Genomic DNA, 12,693 nt, shown 5'->3' on the forward strand with positions numbered 1-12,693 from the left:
GCTGCCAGCAGTTAAGGCACAAGTTTTTTTTAGTGAATGATCTGCCCCAAACTTGGTTACTCTTTATTAGCTAGCCTCTGTCTAAAGATCTCTGCTCAATCTCCACCCCCTCCCACCCTCTTGAGCCTTCCTAAGCAGAAAGAGAACATGCTTGAGAAGCCATGCAGAAATCAGCATCATTTGTCAAATATAGGCTGTCTACAGAATTAGGAGTTTTCCTAGCTCAAAAATTTGGCCTTATTTGGAACTTTGGTGTACAATTCACCTAACTGGGTAAGTTGCTCTAATAGTTCTATCTACCTTGCAGCTCCCTGTCCCCATCATCCTGTTGAACTGTCTCTTTGATGCTAATGAGGACTTTTCTAAAGGAAATGGCTGGGGGGGGGGGGAGAATCCCAATTCAGATTGGGACCATGTTGAGTTAGTGCCCTGTTTTCTGTGGCTGTTTAATACTCGGTGAAGCTGACCAGCATTACACAGGTGCTTAATGGGTTATTTGGTCCTGCTTACCCTGCTGAGTAATTGTTATTGATGGACCCATTCACTTGCTCCTGTGTTCAAATCCATCTAGTTCCTTCCTCCCACTTCATACAAAAATCCACACATGCTTTTTAATCCTTCCCCCAATGTAGTGGGGGGGGGGAGCAAGGTTTAACAGCGTCAACATTTAAAGCAAGCCTACTGTCTCCTTTGTGTGGGACAGAGACACAGCCTCTTCATAGTAAAATTATTTCCAGCAGGCTTATTCCCTGGTAATGAGAACAGTTCCATTTCCTTGTTCTGTTTTAAGAAGATCCACACACTTGTCAGGCAGTCCCTGTGGTTGCAGTCTTTAAAGTTCTGTGTGACAACTAGCTGAGAAATGACCTGGGACCTCCATGTGCCAGGGGTGCTCATTCTACACTGTGTATTGTGATGCTCTGTTTCCTGCCATGACCATGATCAACAGGTCAAAGGTAATTCCCCTCCCCCCAATTCATTCTTCCCACAATGCCTATGTGCTGAGGAAGCAAGAACTGTATGTAACAGAGTGCCAGCCTGTTGTAGAGGGTTCTGCGGAATGTTCAACAATGCATATTCAGTTGATATGGGGCTCTGGCCAAGTATGTTGAGTCTCACTGTTGGCCAGCTTGAACTCTATCACTTTAAAATGCACTCAGTACTTCTACTGAGGCTGTAGGGAAAAATGGATAGTATTGGCGAAGCTGCCTTTCAGGGAACCTTGTCAAGCATGGCCGATAGTCTCCTTGAGAGTTTCTTCTTGGGGTTCCCTGGAACACAGTTCAAAACCTACTTATCCAAAGGTATTTCTGTACTGGCTGTTGGATAGGAGCATTATGTCATGAAGGAATCCTACAGTCGGACTATGCTGCTGCCTTGGAACTGAATAATTTCTGCCTGCTGCTGGAATTCCTGGGAAGGGAGCTGACTTGGTTTTGGACCATAGTTCAGGAGAGGGTGTGTAAACCTTGCCCCAGGGCAGATTCCTTGGCTTAAATAGTCCTGCTAATTTTTGTAGGGCTGGATCAGGGGTGCCCAAACCCTGGCCCTGGGGCCACTTGCGGCCCTCGAGGTCTCTCAATGCGGCCCTCAGGGAGCCTCCAGTCTCCAATGAGCCTCCGGAGATTCGTTGGAGCCCGCACTGGCCCGACGCAACTGCTCTCAGTGTGAGGGCAACTGTTTGACCTCTTGCGTGAGCTGTGGGATGAGAGCTCCCTCCTCTGCTTGCTGTTTCACGTCTGTGATGCAGTAGCAGCAGCAAAGGCCAGCCTTGCTTTGTGCAAGGGCTTTTATAGGCCTTGAGCTATTGCAAGACCTTCATTCATTCATATAAGATCATCTTTAATATATTCATTTATGTAAACTTATGTAAATCTATTCAAATTTTAAATGTAAAATTAATTATTTTTCCCCCCGGCCCCCGACACAGTGTCAGAGAGATGATGTGGTCCTCCTGCCAAAAACTTTGGACACCCCTGGGCTGGATCATAGGGGCAAAGCATTAACATCCCCTGTGCCATAGCCTTAATACAAATCCAGCCCCTGTGGCTATTCTTTTGAGGGGAAAATAGGATGACATTGGAAGATCCAATCTTGGACCCTCCTTATTGCGTCTAGCTTGGCCCTCACATAGATGTGATCTTTGAAAGCATCTGATGTAGATAAGACCCGGCAGTCATAAATGTAGAACAAAGGTACAGTTTGCAGAATGGAGCAGAACTCTTCAACCAATTAAGGTCACAAAATTATGTTGGTTGCTGCAAAGAGTCAATTTTAAATTGTATTCACTGCAGTGGAATTTAAGAAGCCCAAATATGTGCTGGATTGCAGAGCAAGATTGCCATTTTACGCACATATACTGGGGAGTAAGGACCTAATACTATCCAACTTTCCTGTGCTGGTGCAGGCATGCCAAAGGGCATGTGGCATCCTGCAGTGGTGGGGCAGTCAGAGGCCTTCTCAAGGTATGGGAACATTTGTACCCTTACCTTGGGACTGCATTGTGGCTGCACTGGTGCTGGAAAGTTGGATAGGATTGGGCCCTCAGTCCCAGTGAACTCATCAAGACTTGGCTTTTGAATCAAGAAACTTAGGATCGCATGGCAACTCTAACCATTGCCATCCTATGCATGTCTACCCAGAAGTTAGTTCCACTGATTTCAGTGGTGTTTACTGCCAGGTAAGTATGCATAAGATTGCAGCTTCTAAAGCTTAATCATAGAATCTTAAGGCTAAAATGTTTGATTCTGGAGTAACCAGTGATATGTAGAATAATAAAAGCAACAACTGTTCTGCTGTTATGAGTGATTTTGTCTTCTCGTGCCACACTGAAATTGGGCCATGTGACAGGACAGAATGTTTTTAAAAATAATAAATGTTATCCCTCTTATTTTCTACCTTAGGCAGACATGTGGTACAATCACATTAAAGGCAAGCTCTATAAAGTCCTAATGAGCTCCCTGGAAAAAATGTTAAGCATGTGTATAATTTCTCCATTTGAAATGAGTCTTAAAAGGGTTTTGCTTTAGCTAAATTGTGCCACTGAAACCAAGTGTGGAATGCGAGTGATAGGTAGCAGGTTGGGAATGAACGCTCACCACATGCAAGGGGGTAAGCAGTAGTTCCTTTCACCGTGGAAGCGATGACACCATGAAAGCTGGTCTTACTACGTTTAAGGACTCCTGCTGGATTACTCTGTGTACAAAGATTTGGAAATGTGTGTGTTTTTCATTAACTTCTTATTTGCAGCCCTCTCTGCCAAAGTTTGCAGCAATTAGGCATAAATGAATTGGCTCCCTCTCCTTGGAGGGCTTTATAGTTCACACTTTACACGACTGCTGTAACCACATCAACGTAACACCACCGTGATGCTGTGCCAGAAAGTGGGTGAGGCTGGGAGGATGTTTCCTGGAAATTGGATGCCACAAGTGCTGGAGTGAGGCAAATGTCTTGTTGGCAGGTGACAAAATTGCTCAAGGATGGGACAAGGCAGGCCATGGTGATTCTGACGCTGGGCAATAGAAACTTATTCTCCAAAGGAGGAGTGGATTCGGGAACAATAACTGCAAACGGGCTCAGAACAGTAAAAGGCAAATAGATTTTGGACTATTTTGTGTCTTTCCCCTCCCAGCAGCCCAGTACTTTTGCAGTGAAAGTTGAAGCCAACAAATGCAGTGCACAGCAAAACCTGCAGTGTCAAGATGGACAACAATTCTGCAACTTTACAACTTGTGCTATGATTTTCATGGGGTGTTTCGAGGCTTTGGCAAGAAGATTAGGTATAAATCTTGAAAATAAATTTGTGTGTGTGCAGCATGTGTGTTCATGCAGCAAGGAACCCAGATTGGTCAATGTTACAAAGAGTAAGTAAATGAAACTGTAATGGTGGTGTGAGACTTTGAGCAGGAGATAAGTCTGGCCCTGTTTGGAATTGGGCCTGGCTCCTTTCAAGCTAGGCCTGACTCAAAATGGGGGTTCACACCCTCCTAATACAGTTAGAATGCTACATGATCAGTGGTGAATGCCATAGGTCAGTAGAAGAGTACCTGCTCTCCTACTGACCTATGATTCCTTAAGTTCAATTTCTAGTATCTCCAGGTAGGGCTGTAATAGATCCCGGCTTGAAACCTTAGAGCAGGGGTATCAAATGTAAGGCCTGTGGGCCAGATGTGGGAAGCCATTTATCCACCCTCTGTTAAAATTGGGCTCTCTTAGCATGATAATTGGATTCTTTTATATCTTGAAATTATGAACAAGATTTGCACATTTTCTCATCTGTCATTTGCAGCTAATGAGTTTCTGTGGGAGAACAAAGTGCTTATTTCTGGCCATTTGCTTAAGGATGTCACTTGCTGCTTAATGATGTCACTTCTGGCGCTCGGCAGGCACTATGAATGCTATCTGGCCCACTATATGAAATGAGTTTGACACCCCTGCCCTAGAGAGCCAGTCATTGTAGACAATACTGAGATAGATAGGTTCGTGCTCAGTAGAATATGCTCATCCACAGCAGAAAATGATGCAAAAAAAAAAAAAGTTCACAAAGTGGTTTACATAGTGAAATAAATGAAAAGATGGTTTCTTATCCCAAAGGAGCTCATGATCTAAAAAGAAACATTAGGGGGACAAGATGCTGGGATGAATAGGGACATTAGTAATATAAGAGAACCACTATTTAAAAGGTTGTCTTGCAGCCCAACCCTATTCACTGCTAGCGCAGTGGGCCTGAATTGCTGGCACAAGTGCAAGAAACCCTATGTAGGGCTTTCAGGCCTGGGATGGGGTTTAGGATATGGCAAAGGCCTCCTCTGCTGTCCTAGCCCCCTCCTGGATTTGAACCACCCCCACCTACACTTCCCTGGCCCTGAAACACCCCATCTCCTCTTCTCTTCCACTATTCCCCCTGCCCTTCCACCACTCAGCGCTGCACTTACCACCACCAGTGGCCATTCTGCTGGATTTAGTGCCGGTCGAACGTACAGGCTCTTCTTGCCAGTGCTGCTTGTTCATGGGTCATCGCAAACATGGCATGTTTGTGCCACACTAACCCCAATTAGGATTGGGCTGTTAGTTCAGTTGTCAGGAACATTTCTACTGGGTATGCCATCTACACCAGTGTGAGGTGATGGATATTCTCAGCAATTATCCCTGCTGCATAAAGTATGGTGCCATCTTGGACAAGAGAATCAAAGGTCACTTGATGAAATCCAGTAAGTAGAACAAAAACATACGAGAAATACTGAAATACAGAAATACTGAACACAGAAATACTGAAATACAGTGTTCTGAACACAGAACACTGAAATACTGAAATGCTGAACACGTATTTCCATGGCTAAGGGCACAACCCTAACCCACTTTCCAGCACTTTCCATAAGGGCCATGCAGCTTTGAGGTAAGGGAACAAACATTCCCTTAGTTTGAGGAGGCCTCCATGAGGCAGCACACATCCCACTAGCAGCACACACACTGCAGCACACATCCCACTAGCACAGCTATGCCAGTGCTGGAAAGTGGGTTAGGATCTGGGCCTAAGGCTGCAATCCTATACACACTTTCCTGGGAGTTAAGCCCCATTGAACACAATGGAACTTACTACTGAGTAGACATGCATAGAATTGAGCTCTAAGAGATCCAATCCATTTCTAGAATTTTTTTCACTTCCCTGTGATTTTTTTTACAATGTGGAGAGCCACACTGTCGGTATACACCTGCTAGCTCACCAGATTGAAATGAGATATAGAAACACTCAGAGCTGAAACAACCCTTTCCCCAGTAATTACTGTGCATAGTTTATACCACAGGCACATGGTGTGTTACAATGTCAAATGCAAGGGCCGTTCACTGTTCCCCCACCTCACGCAAGCAGAGAATGCACGAAGAATTGCACACCAGGCACTGGGTCCTATGTACACTTAGCTTCTCCATGCATTCAGGAACACTGGTTAATCTAAGAGTCCTGAATTTGTAGCAATATATGAGCAGAGGAGTCTGCCTTAAACTGAAGCCATCTAGGTCGGTATTGTCTACACCAACTGGTGGTGTCCCTCAAGGATTTCAGACAGGGATATTTCCCAGTGAAACCTGGAGGTGTCAGTGTTTGAATCTGGAATATTCTGCATGCAGAACATATTCTTTACTATTGAGCTACATTCATCATGTACAGTCATGTAACTAACTGCATGTAGGTGTACATCTGAAAGTCACCTTTGCACATCAAATACTAGATACACAAAGTATGTGGAAAGTATGTGTTCTGATGTTGGGAAGCATAGCCAGTGAGCATGTTCCTGTTTCCCTCTCATATATTCCCTGCATATATGTCTGTGGGAAAACACACTTGGGCCATTCAGTGTTAAGACACTACAGAAACATTTGTTGGGAATAGCAAATCAGGCTATGGGAGGACCTCGTCAGTTGGAAATTGACCAATAACAGGCACATATACACATGGAGAGTCAGGGTGGTGTAGTGGTTTGGGAAGTGGACTTAGACCTGAAAGACCCAAGTTTGAATCCCCCCTCAGCCATGAAGCTTCCTGGGTGACCTTGGGCTAGTCACTTTCTCTTAGCTACCTCACAGGGTTGTTGTGAGAACAAAAGGAGGGGAGTAGCTGTATACAGCCCCCTGAGCTCTGTGAAATGAAATAAAAATAAATAAAAAATGGTCAGATAAGTATGTTGAACCCAGTCTCTCTGAGTTCACTTTTCTAAAAGCAAACAGGGTTGCTGTATTCCCACTTGCATTGTTTTCACAACTGAAATTAAAAGGGGAGTAAATAAATAAAATACCTGGTGGTTTACAAAACACCAGCAAGCTGAAAGGATGCTCTGTGAGAAACCAGAACATTTTGAAATGAAATATCTTAAAAATTAAGCTGACAGTGTTCTTCTAATCCAAAGTAAATAGCTCCCACCTCAGTAAAAGTCTACGGGTACATCTTGTGCACGAGGAACATCAACATCTCCTGCTGTTGTCAGCAAGGCAAACTGGGGTGTGAACTTTCGAGTGTGTCCCTGAATTTGTCTCTCGCTTCTCTCTTTCAGCCCATAATTTGCTTCAAGTGTTGTAAGCCTAAGAGTGGGGAAAAGAAAGGTAGCATTGGTGTTTTGAAGGTGGAATGGATTGCAGAGTCCCTGGAGCAGTTGTCAATGGAGAAATACCTACGCAACCTGCCGGGGAAAAGAAGAGAAAAGAAGCAGTGAGTCAAACTTTGGAACGAGAACACTGGAATAACAAACTGGAATATGTACTGTCTGTGGCAGGGGAAATCATTGGTTTGGGGAATGTCTGGCGGTTCCCTTATCTCTGTTACAAGAATGGTGGCGGTAAGTGCAGCCTTTGTATTAGCCATTTACACCTCTGTAATAAACATCTCCAGGATGAGATTCTCTCACCAATTCAGGGAACATTTCCACACCCAGGTCTGCATTGTCTGCATAGGTCTGCATAGGAAAAAGTCCTGCCAGAAGATTTATATACCATTTATCCTCACAACACCCCCATGAAGCAGGTTAGAGGGAGAGAATGGAAGAAACTTGCAAAGGCCACCCACTGAGCTTCACAACCAGGATCCTTGCTCGTGTTACCACACGCTGCCCCAGTACAGCCCCTGGTTCAGAGGTAGCTAAGTTCTTGTGCAAATTGCTGATCCCTGTGTGAGGAGGTGGTGCAGCCCACACCTCCTACCTCCAAGGGTCAACTTGATTGGGATGTGGAAGGACCATGACTTCAACTTTTTTTTTTTAAACTTTAAAGCAGGTTTTGATTGAAGCAGCAATACTTAGGAAGAGAATATGTTAACCCTTTCACTGCTATCATTTTCACCAATCTAAATTGTGTACATCCCCTGCACTCTTTTTTGTATTTTTGCCGCTGCTAAATTAACAGTAGCTTCAGGGGGTAATTTAGATCAGGAAAATAACATGGAGAAAACTGGCTGTCCCTGCCCCCCCCCCCCCACACACACACCATTGCACTGGTCCAGGGCCGGCCTTAGGAGCTGTGGGGTTTAATTGGAAAAATTTTGCAGCGTTTCCTCTAATTTTGCAGGGCTCCCTCTACTAATTTTTTTTAGCTCTTAGCTTGAATGAAGTCAGAGCAAGAAAAAAAAAATCTGCTACTTCTGTGCAAGTAGATAGGACTCCTACCTCTTTAGTGGTTGTGCAGAACAAGCACCTGGGAGGTCAGTTGGAGAGAGGAGGGAGCACATGCCCGGCCTCCAGCACTCCCCAACTCTTGCCTGTCGCTGCCCTATCTGCAGCAGCCCACTCTGGAGTGAGACAGGGGAGATGATGGTGATGGGAGCTGTGAGGATGGGGAAAGAATGAGGTGCGCATGCTGCTGTCTACATGGCACCAATTTCGAGCCAACTGGAAGCAGTGGTGGGCAGGAGTTGCTTCCAGACTGACCCAATTTCAGGCCATGCGGAAGCAGCAGTGGACAGAAGGGCAATGTGGGGCCCCCACCATGTACGGGGCCCAAGTGGGCAAAATCTCTTCAATTTCCTAAAAGCTGGCCCTGCACTGATCAGAATTGGAATTCCCTGTGGATGCTTTACAGAGTTTTAAACCAAAAAAAAACTTGTAAGAGTGGATCATGGATCTCTGGCACTGTGTTTGATTTGCTCTAGCCACTCTGCTTTTTAAGCTTACTATTTTATTTGTTGTGCATGTGCCCATCTTTTCCTCAAGATGCACTTGGTTTCAGCAGCAGAGTTACATTATGTGCATTTCATCTGTGCTGTAGGCCAATGTTTCTCAACATTTGTCCTCTGCCATTCCACTTCACATTTGAAATACCACCTGAGCTAGATATCCTGGTGGTCTGAGACTCATTCATAATGTACAGCTTAAGCAATTATTTATATATTTATTCTCTTCCAAAGAGCTTAGGGCAGTTTACAGGGGCCTGGGTCTCTTTGTCCCCCTTCTATTTCATCCGCAGAACAGCCCTGGGTCATGCTGAAAGATAGCAGCTGGCCAAATGCAACCCAGTGAGCTTCATGACTGAGTAGGAATTTGAACCTGTTCCTCATTCAATACTGTAACCACCACACCATGCTGTTAAAAATGATCTGTCTTCTTTCAAGGTGTCTTGTTCTCATTCCTCATTTTGAACACCAGATATTAAGAGTTGGGATATTCTGTAGCAAAAAGGAGCCACTAAGTGGTTTTGGGAGAGGGGGAAGGGAGGAAAGGGAGCTATAGTGGTCTGGTTGCTATATAGAAAACCCGAGAGATTTAGCTTCATCATTGTGTAAGAACAAATATGTTTTAAAAAGAATGCAGAAGGGTTACCCTGCACATGCCCAATCTCGTCTGATCTTGGAAGCTAAGCAGGGTCAGGCCTGGTTAGTACTTGGATGGGAGACTGCCTGGGAATACTGGGTGCTGTAGGCTTATACATAGTCTTTCGAGACTGGAGGTTGCCAACCATGCCCTCTGCAGCCTTCAAGTGTATATGAAAAGCATTTGACAGCATGAATGTGATACATGTGTAGTTTTTTTATGAGAAAGGGAAGGTTTCACAGGACAGAAAATCTGCTTTGTGAACAGTCCTCTGTCTTACGCTTTACACCTTGGGGAAACTGGGTAGGCTACGAATATGTAAGAAGAATAAAAATACTGTGCATTTTATGATGCATTTGCAAGGGTTGAAAACGCTGCAAAGAGATGATCTCAATAACTCTTGCAATAGCCCTGAAAGTTAGCCCCAGGGATTGGGGGATGGGAGGACCAAGAGCCTGGCTACATATGATGGTTGCTTCTGAGGGCAGCAGCTGGCTCTGAGCATTGAGTCCAAGAGGTTTTCCTTCCACAGATATGTAAATGGGAAGTGAAGCCTGAAGAGGGAGTCCTGGCTAGTGAAATTAGGAAGCATAGTTCTTGCATCTAGGAAGGAGTTGTGTTGGCCTCACCTCAGCACAGGATCCAGCACTGCCCTTGGATTTCCTGGTAGTAACTGTGGTAGAGACTCAGTCACTGTTATACATACTCGTATTTTGGTGACTTGTAGATCATTGGACTGTTGAAAGTTGTTCTGTGTGGAGGTGCCTTTTGAAAATGATTCCGAAGCTTCTACAAGTGTAGAGTATGGTATCCCACCTGCCAACTGGCCTTCCTATATTTCTCCTGAGATGGCTGCCTTGTTGGCTGCCAATTTGATTCCAGGCTATGTTTGATTTTTTTTCAGTCTTGAACAGCTTTGGTTTGGATGACCTCAAGCAACGCCTCTTCCCATATGAGCCTCACCCTTACACAGTATTTTAGTTTTTCTGAGAAGTTTTGCTTCAGTTTTTATATTTATTTACTAAAGGTTTCTAATGTTGGTCCCTTTCAGGGAGAAGGGCGGATACAAATAAAGTTTATTTATTATCTACCTTTCCACCTCCCAAGAAGCCTGCAAGACAGCGTGGCAGGGCCTTCTCTATGACAGCTCTGACGCCATGGAATTATCTCCCAAAAGATGGTTATTCAGCCTCCTCCCTCAAGGAGGCAACTGAAGGCTATCAGTTTTCAGAGGACTTTTGTTTTTGGATCTTTCTTGCCCTTATTCTGTTTGGGCTGATTCTGTTTCTGTTTTTTGGTTTAGTTGGTCTGTGTTATTGGATTATATTACATGGTTTTATGTACACTGCTATAAAATTTTATGAATAGCAATATAAAAGACCAGAATAATGACTCCTTTCCTCAGATACCATGGTAAATAGCCCTAGACATCATGAAGGGAAGAGATACGCTAACCACAAGGATGCTGACCTTGGTGACAGGTGTAACATGTAGTTGGGCTTTGTGTGCAAAAAGACAAAACACACACCGTTTGGCAGTGAAATGTCCTCACAAGGTAGATATGACTTGCATCTTGACTTGCAGTGTGTGTCAATGATGATGTCATGTACTCCATTAAAGAGGTGCCTATCACACTTGTAAAACTACCTTCCTCATAGCAAAAGATATACTGTATAAATATTATTGTTTTTACTTATAAATCCATGTGTCCCAAGTTTCTCACCACATAGTGACACAAAATGGCAAAAATTAACAAGAAACACACAAAACAAATAGAAAAAAATCCAAGCAATTAATGGAAAAAGTCTAGAGCAGTGGTTCTCACACATTTAGTACTGGGACCCACTTTTTAGAATGAGAATATGTCAGGACACACCAGAAGTTATGTCATGGCCAGAAGTGACATCATCAAGTAGGAAAACGTTTAACAATCCTAGGCTACATCCTACCCACACTTACCCAGGATTAAGTCCCATTAACTATCATTGTTAAAAGAATATAGATAGTAGCTTGTTAAAAGTACAGGTCCGTAACATTTCCCCAAATGCAGTCACATACCATGGTAGCATCAAGTCTAATATATTAAGAATAAAACATTGAAATGAATGGAGACCCACCTGAAATTGGTCCCCAGTTTGTCCTGACCCACAGTTTGAGAAACTCTGGTCTAGAGTGTTGCAGGAAGAATATTAATTATCTAGAAACTTGGTTTGAGCACTGGTTTTGAATACAAACATTTTACCTCACAATGGAAGCACTCATAGCTGAGGCACATTGTGTGGGTAGATTTACCAATGGTTGCGCAGTCTCTCTCCTGCCCCTCTGCCCCACAAATTAAGCAACCAAAACCCCTGGAAAAAGGCCTTATATTTTGACACAAAAATGAAGCCAAGCAATATTTCCATCCCTGCATGCAGCCTTTGCCACTGGTGAGATAAAATGCTGTTGGGAGATACATGTGTTCATCTCAGTCAGGTATCCTGAAGTAAAAATTACAGCCATTGACGTCAGGAGGATTTTAAATTGAATAAAACAACTAGGTGTTTTCTTCAGTTAGAATAATCCCTAGGCTTTTGTAGTATATTACATACAGGTTTCATTTACAATACTTACTTACAGAAAGCCCAAAAGTAGTGATCTGCCACTGATTCATTTTGTGTGTGTTTTTTTGTGTGGAAAAGAATAATGAAAGGTCAACTATTTCCCCCTTTTTATTTTGATGATTATTTACTGTATTTACTTTTCTAGAACTTTATAGGAAAACAGGTTAAGAGGGCTTGGTAGTCATAGAGTTCCTAGTGAATAGGTGTTAAATTCTGGCTTGAAATCTCTTGGATTTGCCTCACAGGCCTACCTAAACCGCTTTCCCATCCTGACGGCATGCAGGGGATTAGCCAGTTAGCTACTTTCACACTGGCTTTCCTTTTTGTTTTTCTTTCTCTCCTGCTTGAGAATTTTATTTTTGAGGTGGGATTAGTTGGGAGAGCGTTCCTTGTTTTTGCGAGTCTGGAATGTTCCTAAACTTCGTTTTGCCTTGAGTTCCTGCTTTTAGTCTCTCAGCAGTTCCCACAACTTCCCTTCAGAGAGAAGCAGAGAAAGGAGAGTTGCAACCTTTTGCTTCTGGAATGGTACAAGCACAAACACCTGAAGTTGCCAATTCTGACTGAAGCTATTTCTGAGGACTTTTTTCTTCCAATATGATGTAATGTTGGAATTTATTGGAGGCCCTGTTAAAATCTCCTGGGTGGTTTTCATTAGTCACTTAGAAATTTATGTGGATTCCTGGAGTTTTGGTAACCCCAGAAACACCTCAGCCTCTTGCTGTACTTTTATGGTATCGGAAATATTTTAGTGAACTTATAGTACTTAAGGTTCCCTGGTCTCATGGTTTCACCTCAACTTC

At 43.6% G+C, this 12,693-nt stretch overlaps 1 protein-coding gene and 1 pseudogene across 1 annotated transcript in view; both read left to right on the forward strand.

Moving 5' to 3' along the window:
• Positions 1-7,120: 7,120 nt before the first annotated feature.
• The window catches only part of LOC136656776 (sodium- and chloride-dependent GABA transporter 2-like), a 64,767-nt gene continuing 59,194 nt past the window's right edge, over positions 7,121-12,693 (forward strand). The window contains exon 1 of the mRNA XM_066633063.1: positions 7,121-7,328. Within this exon, the coding sequence (XP_066489160.1) occupies positions 7,121-7,328 (208 nt within the window). The remainder of the gene's footprint in view (positions 7,329-12,693) is intronic.
• On the forward strand, positions 9,283-9,401 carry LOC136658237 (5S ribosomal RNA; annotated as a pseudogene).

The sequence above is a fragment of the Tiliqua scincoides genome, chromosome 7 (genome assembly GCF_035046505.1).
Source record: "Tiliqua scincoides isolate rTilSci1 chromosome 7, rTilSci1.hap2, whole genome shotgun sequence".
In the NCBI taxonomy this organism is placed as follows: Eukaryota; Metazoa; Chordata; class Lepidosauria; order Squamata; family Scincidae; genus Tiliqua; species Tiliqua scincoides.